Raw genomic sequence first — 17,075 nt, 5'->3', positions numbered from 1 at the left:
ATTGTTGATTCTCCAGCTATCAACATCCTGAGCTTACTGTTGACCAGAAGCTGAACTAGACTGGCCATATAAGTACTGCAACTACAGATAAGAGGCTGGGAATTCTGTGGTGAATAACTCACCATCTCACTCCCAAAGTCTATCCATCATTTACGAGCAGCAATCAGGAATGAGTTGTAATATGCCACAGTTGACTGGATGGGTGCAGCTCCAACGACTCTTGAAGCTCAACACCATCCACCTGACTGGCACCTCATCCGCCGCTGATGCATAGTGGCAGTCGTGCATGTCACATGCAAGATCTGTTTCCGTGGATCTTTTGACAGCACCTTTCAAACTCATGACCTTTAATGCCTTGGAAAGGGTGAGCAGATGCATAGAACACCACACTGCCTATAAATTCCCCTTCACATCACATACAGTTCTGACTTGAAACTGCGTTGCTGTAACTCCACTACCATCAGATCAAAATCCTGGAACTCCTTAACAGGACCGTTTTTGTACCTACACCATATAAATTACAGAGATTCAAGAAGACAGCTTTCAACCACTTCCATGAGAACAGTTAGGAATGGGAAACAAATACTGGGCAAACAAGCAATGCCCACATCATGTGAAAGAATAAGTAAAAACAAAGCATATAAGGCCAGAGCTGGGAAGAGAAAGCAATTGGTACCAACTCGCCAGAGGGTGTTTTCCGAGATAGTAGGAATGCAGATGCTGGAGAATCTGAGATAACAAGGCGTAGAGCTGGATGAAAACAGCAGGTCAAGCAGCATCAGAGGAGCAGGAAAACTGACGTTTCGGGCCTAGACCCTCCTTCAGAAATGCATCTCTGAAGAAGAGTCTTGACCCGAAAAGTCAGCTTTCGCGCACTGGTTTCCTCCCACAGTCTAAAGATGGATAGGTTAGGTGGATTGACCATAGTGTCCAGGAATGTGCTGGAAGTGGATGAGCCTTGGGAAATGCAGATTTACAGGGACAGGGTGGGATCCTGCTTGGCCTGCTGTGTTCATCCAGCTCTAAACCTTGTTATCTCAAAGAGGGTATTTTCTAGTATTTTTTTCTGCTGCAGAGGACTTGGATATGGACTACAATAGATCAAGCTTCTGAGCTAACGGGCACAGACAGAAAAAAAGTTTGGTACCCTAGGAAGCTTCCTCTGAAGCACATAGACTCATCTATGTTATGCAACACTGTCTGTTTCCAAATTTGTGCAAAAGCATGCAGCCTATCTTTCTGAATGGAATGTTTGCTCACCTTAGTAAGTATTACAGTGTTACTCACCCTCCAGTTGACTACGTGGAGGAGAAATGTATTGCTGCTACAGTTACCACTCTGTCATTGTCCTCACTGTTACCTGTCAGCTTACCTGCCAAGACTGCTGCAGCTTAGGCCTCATATATCTGCAGCAATATATCATTACTCCGATACTCTTATCCTCATGCCATTAGCTTTCCCCACTGCCTGCTGCATCTGCATGCCAAACTTCATTGACTGATTCACTATGATACATAGGTCTTGTTGTATCTCACCTTTTCCGAAACTGCCACTATTCCGATAATAGTCTACCCTCCTATTTTTGCTACCAAAGTGGATAACCTCACGTTTTTCCACATTATATTGCATTTGCCAAGTATTTGACCATTCAGCCAGCCCATCCAATTAACACTGCAACCTCTTAGCATCTGCCTCACAGCACACACTGACATACAGCTTTGTGTGGTCTGCAAATTTGGAAATATTGCATTCAATTCCTTCGGCTAAATTGTTAATGTATGTTATGAAAACTGGGGTCCCGGCACTGAACCCTGCAATACCTCACTCGTCACAGCCAGCAAACCTTAAAAGGACCTGTTCATTCCGACCATCTGCTTCTTGTCTGCTGGTTCTCTATCCACATCAATACACCACCTCCAATATCATGAGCTTTAATTTTGCTGACTATTCTCTTGTTTGGAACTTTGTCAAAAGTCTTTTGAAAGCCCAGATACATAACATCTACCGATACACTGCTGTCCTCTCTACTGGTCACATTCTCAACAAATTCCAGAAGATTTGTCAAACATGATTTCCCATTAATGAATCCCTGCTCTCTTAGACCAATTCTGTCACTGCTTTCCAAATCCTGGGTTATTACATCCTTAATCATTGACTACAGCATTTTCCCCACCACCAATGTCCTTCCTTTTGTTTTAAATGTGGGGCTACATTAGCTCCCCTCCAATCCATTGGAACTCTTCCAGAGTCTGTAGAATGTTGGAAAATGATCAATAGGATCCTTTAATGATCCCTGCATGACTTTTCATTATCTTGGCCAGTAACTCTGTTTGGAAACCGCAAGTTTAGCTGTAAACATCTGTATGTAGCTGGCAACCCTTCTTGACCATCTTGTGTCAGCTAAAAAGCCACAGGCAGCTATCTTGTCAACTTCAATCATGGGCTGCCACAAGAAATGAGTATATTTGAGAAGTATGATCCCTTTCAATTGACAAAAATTTCAGGACTCTGATTGAGGAGCATGTAAGGCAGTGTATATTATGATCAATGCAGTCTTGTACCAGCAATAAACCTGCCATGCATCCAAGATCTAGTATACACTGATTCTGCTTCTCTCTGTCACTGGGGGAGGTGATACAATGAGATGTTGCTAATAATCTTGAAGAAGACCATTAACTTTTAAAAATGAATTTGAACTCCGAGCTGGTTACTGAAAGAACTACATTCTAAGGTTTCGGATTTTAGACAAGCACCTCTATTGTACAAGACTAAACAAAGCATGTACTTCTACTTTAACCCACTTACCTATGTTTCCAAAATGTTTTGATTGGATACACAAACCTTTCAACATATCAGTTCCCATTCCACCCTTAATTCCACCCAAGAGTTCCCAATATCTTATAGGATCTTGAGGGTTCCTTCACTTCTCCTGAGATCAAACCGAAGTATGTCACAGCTCTCAAGAATTCACTTCAATTTTTCTGAGTATTCCTCCTGTAATCTAAAATATGCGATTTCCTGGGGTCTTTCCACTAGCATACAGCTACACAACCCTTCAACAGTCTAAGCACCTCACAATTGTGGACAATCTAGCATAAGTATGGGCTTCATTACTGTTCTTGCTTTGTGACCTACAGCATCTGGTAACTTCAGTAAGGCATTCAACAAGGTTCCTCATGGTAGACTGGTTAGCAAGGTTCAATCACATGGAATACATGGAGAACTGGCCATTTGGATACAGAACTGGCTCAAAGGTAGGAGACAGAGGGTGGTGGTGGAGAATTACTTTTCCGATTGGAGCTTTGTGACCAGTGGTGTGCCAGAATAAATCGGTGCTGAGTTCACTGTTTTTTTCTTGTATGTAAATGAATTGGATGTGAACATAGGAGGCATGGTTAGTAATTTGCAGATGTCACCAAAATTGGTGGACAGCAAAGAAAGTTATCTCAAAGTACAACAGGACCTAGAACAGATGGACCAGTGGGCCGAGAGGTGCAGATGGAGCTTAATTTAGGAAAATGTGAGATGCTGCATTTTGGAAAGGCAAATCTGGGCAGGACCTGTACGCTTAATGGGAAAGTCCTGGGGAGAGTTGCTGAACAAAGAAACCTTGGAGTGCAGGTTCATAGTTCCTTGAAAGTAGAGTTGCAGGTAATCAGGATAGTGAAGAAGGGGTTTGGTATGCTTGCCTTTATTGGTTAGTGCTTTGAGTATTGGAGTTGAGAGATCATGTTGCCTCTGTACAAGGCATTGATTAAGCCACTTCCGAAATACTGAGTGCAATTCTGGTCTCCCTGCTATAGGAAGGATGTTGTGAAACTTGAAACAGTTCAGAAAAGGTTGACAAGGATGTTGCCAGGGTTGGAGGGTTTGAGCTATAGGGAAAGGCTGAACAGGCTGGGGCTATTTTCTCCGGAATGTCAGAGATTGAGGGGTGACCTTATAGAAGTTTGTAAAATTATGCGGGGCATAGATAGGATGAATAGCAACGGTCTTTTCTCCAGGGCGATAACGTCCATAACTACAGGAGAAAGATTTAAGATGAGAGGGGAGAAATTTAAAAGAGACCTAAGGGCAACTTTTTCATGCAGAGGGTGGTGCACGTATGGAAGAAGTTGCTAGAAGAAGTGGTGGAGGCTGGTACAGTTACAACATTTAAAATGATATCTGGGTGGGTATATGAATAGGAAGGGTTTACAGAGATATGGACCAAGTGCTGGCTAATGGGACTAGATTGATTTAGGATATTTAGTTGGCATGGACAAGTTGGACTGAAGGGTCTGTTTTCATGCTGTACTGCTCTATGAACCTTTGGGAGAAAAGGCTGAACTAGTATCTCCCAAGGTAATAATCTTCGTAATGTTCCCTTCAAGTATAAAACTTCCACAATCCAACATGTTACTACTTAGAACCGTGGTAAATTGATGCGAAGAAATTGATTTTTCACAGGTTTTACAACTGCATGGAGTATTTTCTGGAACACCAACCACACTTTCTAAAAATGTGACTTTGGTTTTAATCTTCAACACTCTACTCTGTCTCACCTTTACGACAATGGAACATCTTGGACTTTTCAATTCTTAGAATCATACAACACAGAAATGGCCCTTCAGACTATTGGCACTGACAAAATTTACTCTAAATCTACTCTAGGCCCATTTTAGAGCACTTGGGCCCCATAGCCTTGAATGTTGTGACATCTTAAGTGCTCGTCCAAGTACTTCTTTCAAGTTAAGGTTTCCCGCCTCAATTACCCACACTGGCAGTGTTTTCCAGGTTGCTACCACCCTCTGGCAAAATAAAATTTTGTCAAATCCCCTCTAAACCTCCTGCCTTTCACCTTACAGTTATGCCCACTCATTATTGACCTTTCAACTAAGGGAAGCAGTTGCTTTCTATCAACACTGTCCATATCTCTTAGAATCTTAACAATCTCAATCGGATCTCCTTTCAGCCTTCTCTGTTCTAAAGAAAATAGTTCAACTTTATCCAGCCTCTCTTCAAAGCTGACTGCAGCCACTCACCATCCTGGTGAATATTCTCTGCACCCCTCCAATGCAGTCTCATCCTTCCTTTAGTGCAGAAGTGCACACAGTACTCCAGCTGTGGCCTAACCAAAGTTTGTACAGCTCCAGCATAGCCTCCCAGCACTTATGATCAGTGACATGACTGATAAAGCCAAGATTCACTCCTGAACTCTACATTTTCTTTGTCTACCTTAGGAATACAAGCTGTTTTCTTTCCTGTAGTGATGTTTTGTATATAAAAGACATTTGTGAGTTAAATCAAAACTTCAGCCAAAACTGTAGCTTGCTTTATACTAGAGGTTTACACCCCTCCAAATATGTTGTGATATTTGCTAATATTGTTTTAAATTCCTGCAATAAAAACCCTTGCCTCACATTTTTGAAATTCTCTTCAATTTTCATCTGTTGATAACAACAATCAAATAAGCATTTATTTTTCTCTAGCGAATTCTGCAAAGTTAGATTCTGCAAAATAGTGCCATTTTGTGGTGACAATTGAAAGCTTTTTGCTATTTTATTCTATTCGTCAAACACTTTGCTGAGATTTGTGCAGACAACATCCATTGCCCTGCCCTCATCAATCATCCTTGTCACTTGCTCAAAAAATCCAGCCATGTTTGTGAGATACTACTTTGATAGCCAGAGACTTTTCCCCAAAGCAGGATTGACTGCCACGAGGGGTCATAGTTTTAAGGTGTTAGGAGGAAGGTATAGAGGAGACATCATAGGGAGGTTCTTCACCCAGAGAGTTGTGAGCGCATGGAATACTTTGCCAGTGGTAGTCATGGAAGCAGAGTCATTAGTGACATTTAAGCGACTGCTGGACATGCACATGGACAGCAGTGAATTGAGGGGAATGTAGGTTAGGTTATTTTAATTTTGGATTAGGATTATTCCACGGCACAACATCGTGGGCCGAAGGGCCTGTACTGTGCTGTACTTTTCTATGTTCTATGTACTGTAAAATACACACGATAAAATCAAAATATTTCTAAGTCAGGCAGGTGAGAGGCTTGGGGGGGAATTTACAGAAGGTGTTCTCATGTATCTGCTGCCCTCCTCCTTCTAGATGGAAGTGGGTTTGGGAAGTGCTATCTAAGATCTATTGGTGAATTTCTTGCAGCATCTTTTAGATAGTGCACACTGCTGCTACTGACTGCCAGTGGTGGACGGAGTACATGTTTGTGGATGTGGTACTAGTCAAGCAGCTGTGTTGTTGTGGAAGGTGTTAAGCTTCTTCAGTATTATTGGAACTGCACTCATCCAGGCAAGTGGAGAATATTCCATCACACACCTGCCTTATGCCTTGAAGATGACGGACAGGCTTTAGGGAATCAGGAGGTGAGTTGCTCACCACAGTATTCCTGATCTCGGACCTTGTAGCCACCATGTTTGTCATGAGACCAGTTGAGTTTCTGATCACTGGAAACCTCTAGTATGTTGGTAGTTTGTGATTCACTGATGGGAATTGAATGTCAGGGGGCTGATGATTAGATTATCTCTTATAGGAAATCATCATTGCCTGCCATTTATGTGGTGTGAATTTTGCTTGCCACTTATCGTCCCAAGCCTGGATATTGTCCCCACTTCTGATGTTATGATGGAACAAAAGCCATTGATGAAGCAGCTGAAGTTGGATGGTCTTAGGACACTCCTGCATAGGTGTCTTAGAGCTGAGATGACTGACCTCCACCAATCATGATCATCTTCGAATGGGACAGGCATGACCCCAACGGACAGAGTTTGTCCTCTGATGTCCCTCAATTCCTGTTTTGCAAGGGCTCCTTGATGCCACACTCGGTTGAATGCAGCCTTGATGTCAACGGCTGTCGCTTTCACTTTACCTCTGGAATTCAGCTCCTTTGTCGATGTTTGAACCAAAGCTGTAATGAGATCAGGTACTAAGTGGCCATCACTGAGCAGGTGCTGCTTGATAGCACTGTTGTTGACACCTCCCATCACTTTACTGATGATCAGGAGTAGACTGATGGGACTATAATTAGTTGAGAGAAAAAACAGAGTTGCTGGAAAAGCTCATCAGGTCTGGCAGCATCTGTGAAGGAGAAAACAGAATTAACTGGGGCAGCTCTGAGGAACTGTCACTGCACCTGAAACATTAACTCTGTGTTTTCATTCAAAGATGCTACCAGACCAGCTGAGCTTTTCCGGCAATTGTATTTTTGTTCCTGATTTACAATATCTGCAGTTCTGTCCATTTTTATAATTAGCCGAGGCTGAATTTGACCTGCTTTTTGTCTTCACAACGTACCTGGGCAATTTTACTTGTTGTCAGGCAGACACCTATATATAAGTATACTGGAACAACTTTGGTAGGGAATGACATGTTCGCAAGCTCAAGTTTCTTCTGTTGCTGGAATGTTGCAGAGCCTTTGCAATATCCCGTGCCTTCAACCATTTCTTTGTATTACTTGGAGTGAATCAAATTGGCTGAAGACCAGTAACTGTAAATTCCAAAACCTTAGTTTCTTTGCTTATTCCATCCTCCTTGGATTAAAGGCCAACATTTTATTTTCTTCCCCTGGCATGCCTGGAATGTCCAAGATCAAAATTTCAACTGATTGACTTCAATTCCCAAATCTGTCCTTAGAACGGAAAAGTATTTTTCAACACTTTATCTTGTTAACACTTCTCTTTGATTTGGGGTAATTATGTAAATAACTCACATTTCTTAATGAAGACAGGGCAGTTCTCCTCATTTTATGCCTTAATTCATCTGTTAACAAACTCACCTGCCATTTTATGGCTTTCCACCTTCTAAGTCTGATTTGTAAATACGCATGGAATGACCTTTACAAAGTAAACATCCTGGGTGAGCTGGCAATTTCTGATTTCCAGAATTTCAATTATCTTACATTTACAAATTTAAATTTCCAAAACATAAAGATCATAAAATAACACGTTTTGTCAAAGCTAACATCATTATTTGCAGCCTACAAACAGCTCAAAGTGCACAAACTAAAAGTGAAGTAACCTTGATAGCCACGTCTAAGTGCCCTGGTGTGAGGCTATAGCTCTGGCCACAGCAGCTGCCATAACTTGTGCACTACTACTTGTTGAAGTTGAAATAGAAGAGCTCCCTTAGACCTTCTGTGGACTTGGCCTCCTTCTGAGATTCCTTTTCCTGTCCCCTCTTGTGGCTGCTTCTCCTATGCTTAGTGTCTTCTTTCATACTCCCAGACATTCTCTATCCCCGGAGGTATCTTACCAGGCCAACTATGACTGGAGAATGGTAATTTGTAAAGGAACTAACAACTACAACCTTGCATTGGCAGGTGGATCCACCTCGCGACAGACAAATTGTACTTTGAACTGTACAGGAATTCAGCAAATATCATCAAGAAATCAGCCTAAAGTAGTAATCAACTTACCTGGAAATCCTACATTAGCTCTTCCAAATACTCTTGGCCTTCCTGTACTTGCTTTGACATTTTGCTGAGCAAGGCCAACACATGGTATCCATTTTGTAGGAGCCACCCAAAATAGCAATCCTAGCCTGCAATCAATTTGGTACGCTTATCCAGATGATGATGATTTCTCTCCTTTGTACATGTTTACAAGCAATACCTGCTGCGCCACGGTGAATTGCTTTGCGCTTCGTGCAGTAAATGTTCATATCCATCTTGAATTCTTGTGGATCATTGGAATTGTTACACCTGAAATAATGGTTGTTGTGAGCCCAATTTAACATTTATCACAATATTTTTAAAAATTCTAAAAGACAATAGCCCACATTGACATAAATATGGAAAATCATGAACAAGGATGTCTTGGCACTCCCACATGCACTACCTTTCAGAGATAAGATTTTCGAATTGTATTGTCACTTGTTAAAGTTATTCAGTAAAAGTCAACAATGCTTTGTGTTGTGGCAGTGAGTCAACCTCTCGTATGTAGCGTATTTACTTCTATCTTTATTATTTTGTGCCCTTCATAAAGTAATTGCTTGCTTTTAATCAAATCCCATAAATTGTATGATTTTGTTGTTTTACAGTAATAAAACTGTAGATATTAATCTCATATTAAGTGGTAAATTATCCATTTCACCACACAAAACTGTGCCCATCAGGGGTTGCACATTAGGAAAAAAAATACAGACTCTCAATTTTTGTCTCTCCCTCTGTGGCTTGAGCAGCTATAATGGGAAACTTAACGTTAAAATTCTGCATTTTTATTTTGTTCTGGCCTAACAACATAACTGTTTGATTAAAATGTAGTTTACTACTTTAGATAATAGCTGAAAAATTGGCCTGCCCAGTTTTTGGGTGCTGAGGTTCATGATTTGCAACCTGTCTGCATTGGTTTCATTGGAGGTGGGCAGCAGACAAACTTGATGCTACTATTTTGTTTGCATGTTTATGAAATAATAATGAGTGGATTTGTGCTGCTCACTGCCTGTGCACTCAGTAAGGGGTTGAATAGCATTGTGCCGATAATGGGTGATGCAGTTGGCCTGCTCTTGAAAGGCAGGCTATTCCTCTTATCGGAAAGGTAGACCAAATAATATCAACACAAATGTAGAAGATTGAATCTGGAGCACCAGTGCAAAGAGAATCCCAGGGTGTAATGGATGTAGCACAAATGACATTGGTGATGCAGGCAGGCACAAGAAGTGACACCATCAATGGAAATCCAAGACACCTTCAAGGACCACCCTCAGAAAGAAGTAGGAACAGTGGCCAGAGTGGTCAACATCTGACTCCAAGGACCTGCTAGTACTGCCACAAAGTCGAATATCCTGGCATGGAAAGCCAGGGTCAGTGAACACGTCTTGATATGACATCACCAGCTCCTCTCACTGTTCAATGCACCGCACTCTCTCACTCACCTAAAAGCAACCCTGACTCTCAGAATTATAGCTATAATTCTGGTATTTCTACAAAGCTTCATTGCCACACTCATCACCTGCTGCTGCCATTTACCTCCAGTGATTCAGCTGTGTTAGCTATGTCAGAAAAATACTGCAGTACAACAGCTGATATTCTGTCCTCGCTTCTAGGATAAGGTGGGGCATTATAAAAGGGAGCAGAGCAGAACTGGTGGGGGACCGGGACAGCTGCATTTCCGGAGCCCTTTGAAGGAGATAGCACTCCACGTTACGGGGTCAGTTACAGAAGAGTCCATGTCATCTAGTGTGCTGAGATCTTGAGGATGCTGGTATGTTGCTGTCTTAGCCCCTTCTCAACTCCCAGCTTGCTCTCATCCTCAGACATGAAATGATGAATAAGATACTAATGGTGTGACCATGGGTATCTTACTTTCCATCCCATCCCCTTTCCCTCACGCCAAACTTCCTTTTTTGATTTCTTTTGCTTTCAGACAAACAAGAAGTGTCATCTGCCCAGCCACAGCAGCCCAAGGAGCCAGAGGAAGTGAGAGAGCAGGAATCCAGCACTGATGAAGTGGCCACGTCATTTGATATGACATTTCGAGCCACCTGCTCAGATGCTTGCGCTGATCCTGTCTTGGAGGCTACTATTGAGTTTACACGTGGTGAGTCACTGGGCATGAGTGGGCCACAGCCACACCAGCAGTAAAGGCTGATTCATTTGTCAGCTGACCAGAGAATAAGGTTGCAGCTGAGACCTGCTGCCAAGAACTCAGAATGAGGAGCTAAATGGGCGGCATAAAAGGAGAAAGCAGATAAGCACACACTTTGAAATGTTCAGTGTATTAGCTGACATGCCAGACAGTCTCCTGTGTTGAAGAACTTGGAGGAGTCTGGCTCTAACTTAGCAAAAGGCATCACAAAGAACTTTCCCTGAGTGCAGCTTTTGCTCCATTTCCCCGATGTCCTGCTGACCCAGAAGCACTGCAACTGCATTCCTCATATATGTGGCAACTTATGTACAGACAGGTTACTTACTCTTTTACTACCCTTGTGTCAATGCAGCAAAACTACCCATCGAGTCCAAGAACTCAACACAATACCTCCAGAAACACTCCACAATACATCTAGACACTTTGCAATTGCAGAAGTTATTCAAAATTACTTTCTGTTCAAGTTGGATGGTTGGCTTCTGGCAGATCTGCACTTTTTTTTTGGATTGATGCACAAGATTTGTTGACTTGATCTTTGTAACCCAAATTAGGAACTCTGTTGTCAATCAGCCAGTAGGGCTGTTAGATATTAGAATAACACCCCAATACGATTTTCAGTGCAGGCAGGGAACCTCTACGTGGGCACCCTTCAAAAGAGCATACCAGAGTCAACTGGTATTTTGCACATCTCTGGAAGACTGCAGAGCTGAAGTAGTAGTTAAAATTCGAGTGCAGGGTGGTACATGGTTTGATCGAAATCTCTTGATTTATACTATATCGCATATTATGTTCAAAGATCCAGTGCTGGTAATTGTAGTTATTTGTGGTTACAGTGAAGACGAATGTACCATATCTGGTCCATATCTTAATCTTAATCAAAACTGTTTTTGCATTATATCTTAGGTGTGGCAGCAGCAGCTGGTGTAGGAGTCATCGCAGTAGCAGTCTCTGTGATTTATTTTGGGAACTTCATTGGTGTAAGTCTAACTTAACTATTATAAATGAAACTACATAAAAATGCTGCTTCATGCTTTTCCACAGTCACCACTGGTTTTGCTAACTTTCCATTGCTAATCTCACCAGGAACATGCTGTCCTAAACCTTGCTGAAACTAAGCAGACTTTTTGTTTTTGTTCTATGTCCCCAGTCAGCCAGCAAACCAAACAGTGGCTGAACATCTGTAAATAGAAATATCAATTCTTAATGTTCCATATACTTTGAAAGATAGCATGATATCAGTAACACATTACTACAAATTAAGCGTGAATGCATGTTAAGTTCAGGTGAGAATGTCTACTATAAAAGCCCTATTTCTGAGTGCTTTTGTCTTGATCACGTTATGTACACAGAATTAACTTAGTATTAATTCTGCTAAATTAATCCCCCTAAGAAATAACTAATTTTTTCTTACTCTCCACCTAGATACATTTTAGATCTGGTATTTTGCAATGAAAAATGGCCAGTTGTTGTAAAGAACTCTGAAAGTGAAGTAATTTAATTTGAAGTTAAGTTTAATCTAAACAAAGAAAACTGAAGGTTTGAGGGGTAAATTGACTGCGATAGACTGACAAAATACATGAAAACCTATGATAGTAGAGAGGAAGCACCTATCATTTAAAGAATTAAATAGTAAGTGATTAATAACAGATTTACTTTTTTATATACCTCAAAGGAATCAGAAAAAGGGATCTAATCATGGCTAATAGGAGAAGTTGTTCAAGACTGCTTTAGATCAAAGAAAGAGGCTTATAATGTTGCTTTAAAAAGTAGTAAGCCCACAGCGTTTTAAAATTTTGTGTTGGAAGAAAGAAAACTCATTTAGAAAATAAAATGTAATAGTTTACTATCAAGAAAATAGACACTTGTTTAGGTGGGTAAGAAAGAAAATATTGGTAAAGATAATTATGAGCACATTTAACAGACAGAGACAGAAGCATTTAAAATGGGAAATGGCAGAGAGGCTAGATAATACTTTGTATCTGTCTCCATGGAATGAGATATGAAAAGAAAACTGCCAGGAATACCAGAAGGATAGGGGATTAACAAGAATTAGGAACCAAAGAAGTAAATATTAATTTAAAAACAGAAGTAATCCTGGAAAAATTAATGGGACTGAAAATTAATCTAATCTATATCTCAGAGTATCAAAGGAAGTAGCTATAGAAATAGTGGGTGTATTGGTGGTAATCTTCCGAAATTCAAACAGGTCCTGCAGTGTGGAAGGTTACAAATGTAATCTTGTCTATTGATGAAAGAAGGAAAGGAGATAGAAAACTAGAACCTGTGGACACCTGATGTTAGTAATGAGAAAAATGCTGAATTGTAGAACAAAAGGATGTACACTTAGATTTAATGCTAGGATTAGGTAAAGTAAATATAGATTTATGAAAGACGAATCATGTTTCGTAAATATTTTAAGAACTTTTGGAGGATGCAAGTAGTACAATAGATAAGGCGAACTCAATGGATATGGTGTTTTCAGCAAACTTTAGATTTTCAGGAGGCTGTTGATAATTTCCTACAAGGAGGTTAGCACAAAATTTAAGTACATGGGATTGGGGTATCATGTTGGCATGAATTCAGAATTGGATAACAGATAGTAGGAGTAGGCCAATCACAGGTTGGAAGTGTGTTACTAGTGAGGTGCTGCAAGGAATAGTGCTTGGGCCTTACCTTTTCACAATCTGTATCAAAAGATTGGAAGTGGAGACCAAATGTATTGCTTCTAAGTTTGAATGACACAAAACTGGAAGGGAATGAGAGTTGTGAGGGGAGGTGCAGAGAAGCTACAACGGCATTTGGCCAGACTGAGTGACTGAGCAAGAAAATGGCAAAACGAATGTAAAAAGTGAGCTTATCCATTTTGTAGAAACAAACAGAAATGCAGGCTTTCTTTAAATAAATGGGGAGAGAAAGAGATGTTGATCTCTAAAGGGACCTGCATGTCCGAATTCATAAGTTACAGAAAACTAGCATGTAGGTGCAGCAAACAATTATGAAGGATTGGAACACAGGAATGAAAAGATTTTGTTGCAGTTGTATAGACCTTTGGTGGAGAGTGTTTGAAGTATTATGTACCGTTTTGAACTCTTTTTACCCATGGAAGGATGTACTCGCCACACAGGAAAATCAGTAAGTGATCAGCAGTAATATTCACACCACACAAATGCCAGGCAATGACCGTCTCCAATAAAAGGCAATCTAACCATTGCTCTTTGACATTCAATGGTTTTACCATCACTGAATTGCAAGGGTTTCCATTGACCAGAAACTCAACTGGACTTGCCACATAGGTACAGTGGCTACAAGAGCAAGTCAGCAGCTAGAAATACTGAGATGAGTAACTCACCTCCTGACTCCCAGAAGCATGTCCACCATATACAAGGACTGTGATGGAATATTCCCAGTTGCCTACTTGGGTGCAGCACCAAAAGCATTCACCATCCAGGACAAAACAACCCACTTTATTGACACCACACCCACAAGCATCTACTCCCTCCCCAGCAATACTCAGTAGCAGCATGTGGGAACTATGTACATGATGCACTGCAAAAATTCACCAAAGATCACCAGTTAGCACCTTCTAAAACCATGACCACTTCCATCTGGCAGAACAAGAGGAACAGATACATGGGAACACCACCAACTGCAAGTTCGCCTCCGAGCCACTCACCATCCTGACTTGGGATATATAGTCATTCTTTCACTGCACCTCCTTAAAGACATTGTGGGGGAACCTTGAGACCATGGTCTGCAGTGATTAAGAAGACAGCGCACCATCATTTTTTCTAGGACAACTAGGGAAAGGTAGTAAATGCTGGCTAACCAGTTATGCCCATATCCATGAGTGAATGCAAAAAGAAATGGATCTTTGGATTGTGGCATTGCCCTTTTAGGAGTTTAAAGCTATACCTCTAGCGTTTAGAAGTATGACAGGTGAGCTCATTGAAACATAAATCTTAATGGGCTGGACAAGGTTGATGCAAGATAAATGTTTGTGCCAACTGTTGCGGCCTAGAGCTAGCAGACAATCTCAGAATAAGAAGTCCATCATTTAAGATTGGGTTGCAAGATCTAGAGGTCATGAATATTTAGAATTCTCTATCCCAGAGTACTGCGGGGGCTCAGTCATTTAGAATGTTCAAGACAGCAATTGATAAATTCTTAGATAGTAAAAACATCAAGGGATGTGAGATTATTGTTGGAAGATAGTGTTGAGGTAGGAGGTCCATGGAATCCCCACAGTGTGGAAACAGGCCATTCGGCCCAACAAGCCCAAGCCAACTCTCTGAAGAGCATCCCACCCAGACTCACTCACCTACCCCCTCCCTATAACCCTGCATTTCCCATGGCTAATCAACCCAACTTACACATCCCTGGACACTATGGGCAATTTAGCATGGCACCTGCACGTCTTTTGACTGGGAGGAAACTGAAGCCCCCAGAGGAAACCCACGCAGACATGGGAGAGATATGCAAACTCCACACAAACAGTTGCCCAAGGCTAGAATTGAACCCAGGTCCCTGGTGCTGTGAGGCAGCATGCTAACCATGAGCCACCGTGCTATCCATGACCTAGTAGAATGGAGGAGTGGGCTTGAGTGGCTAAATGGTCCATTGCTTCTTTTATTTCCTTTGTTCCCACATGGCACATTTTTGACATAAGGAAACATATCAAGACACAATTCTTTGTAAGTAGGAAAGGTAGTGCATAACCAAAATGTACATCTATTAGAGTTGTGTTCATCTTGGAACTCCACTCCTGTAAGTATAATAACAGAATTATATTATGTAGCCTCTACTTTGGATGCATCCATATTGCATGAAAATCTCTGAACCAGCTGCTTGTAAAAATTGAGCACAAACAACAAAAACAAGGTTCCATTCCTTTCATATCTTAATCCTGCGTCAACTCCAGTTCTCACATAGGGTAGCTTCCTGCCTCTTAAGAAATGCTATCAATGAATTCATTTTGACACAACTCTTGATTTCTTTCTTTGTGTGTGGAATTAGTGGGCAAATGATCTGAAATTTCCTAAGAATTCTTCCTACTGTATGATTGTTCCACTCTTCTGTGGAATGGAAACAGCCATAAAATCCTCATCCCAAATATTGTTCATGAAGCCACCTGAAAGAAAAAGGGACCATACCAGAAAATTGCTTTCAACCAGCAAGCATCCAGCCCTAACTGAAGGAGGGGAGGTATTAAAAGTTACTGACACTAACTTTAATGGTCAAAGATTCAGTATTTACTTTAAATCAAAAAGCATCCCTCTGGTGCAAGTACCTCTCTGTATACATTTGAGTATGAATGTGTGAGCTTCCAGTGCCATTTCACAAAAAATGAACAGCTGGAGGTGTATTAATCCCAGTTTAACATTGGCTTCTCAGTGATAGTTCTAGGAGAGCAGAGACTTAAATTGTGAAGCTAACGCTTATCCATGTGCTTGCTCAGGTTTGACCATAACATACAGGAGCATAAGTAGGCCATTCCATTCATCAAGATCATGGCCGATCTGATAATCCTCAACTCCATTTTCGTGCCTTCTGCCCATAAACTGTGATTTCTGTACTATCTATGCCTTAAATATACTTAATGACCCAGCCTCAGTAGTCCTTAGCCGGAAACAATTCCATATACGCACTACCCTCTGAGAGAAGAAATTCCTCCACGTCTTAAATGTGTGACTCCTTATTCTGAAGTTATTGTAAGAGAATCCATGTCATATATCGTAGGAGGAGCAGGAAACTGTTGATGGTCTAGCCAGCATTTATCCTAGACAACACTGTTAAAGCAGACTATTTGGTAATTTGTCACATTTGTTTGTGGAAGATTATGATCTTGATATTTTTTCTCCGTCTTGCCAATGAAGCTGGCCTTTCTCATGTTTTCCTGCGAAAGAAAATGTGAAGGGAGCCAACTATGCCACACTGAATGCGTTGTAAAAAGCTAACGCATAGTATTAATGTTATGCTTTCATCTACGTTACAAGAAAGGCAAGTCAAACTGACAGAGAAATAATCTCTGCATAATCTTGCTTTGAAGCCCCTACGTCATCCACATATTGAAATTACATTTTTAAAAGAGATGTTATAGATTGTTTACAGCATTTAAGTTTTGACTTGCTCGACAACATTTACCACAAAACTTAACAGGTTCCTTTGTGAGCAGTTACTTTAAATTTTATTTTAAATCTGCTGACACCTGGCTGGGACAAGATAGACAATAGTCTGAAACTGGTTTTGCAATGTTGGGGAACTAGTGTGTGCTTTTATTAAAAAGTTACTAAGTTTAACCACATAATATAAAAGCAAATTGAGAATTTTGAACTCACCTCTTTTTATTTTGTTACAGGAATCAGCTTGAACACTGCTTAACAGCAATCCAACTCCTTTTTCAAGGAACACATAAGATCCAGTTCCCTTGCTTTTTTGAGTGAAACTGTATTCTCAGCTCCATTTGAATAAAAGCATTACACAGAGAGAGAA

The 17,075-nt window shown here is 40.9% G+C and overlaps 1 protein-coding gene across 8 annotated transcripts in view; it reads left to right on the top strand.

The window, feature by feature from the left end:
• The window catches only part of odr4 (odr-4 GPCR localization factor homolog), a 97,230-nt gene extending 80,155 nt beyond the window's left edge, over nt 1-17,075 (top strand). For 7 of the 8 annotated variants that reach the window (XM_059647853.1, XM_059647854.1, XM_059647851.1 and 4 more), the window contains 3 exons: nt 10,365-10,538; nt 11,490-11,563; nt 16,942-17,075. In XM_059647853.1, coding sequence (XP_059503836.1) covers nt 10,365-10,538; nt 11,490-11,563; nt 16,942-16,953 — 260 coding nt within the window. In that variant the 3' untranslated portion in view covers nt 16,954-17,075. The remainder of the gene's footprint in view (nt 1-10,364; nt 10,539-11,489; nt 11,564-16,941) is intronic. The other variant, XM_059647855.1, reaches the window with a different exon arrangement.

The sequence above is a fragment of the Stegostoma tigrinum genome, chromosome 8 (assembly GCF_030684315.1).
Source record: "Stegostoma tigrinum isolate sSteTig4 chromosome 8, sSteTig4.hap1, whole genome shotgun sequence".
NCBI lineage: Eukaryota > Metazoa > Chordata > Chondrichthyes > Orectolobiformes > Stegostomatidae > Stegostoma > Stegostoma tigrinum.
The sequence above is the reverse complement of the archived record's forward strand: the minus strand, read 5'-3'. Positions and strand labels throughout refer to the sequence as shown.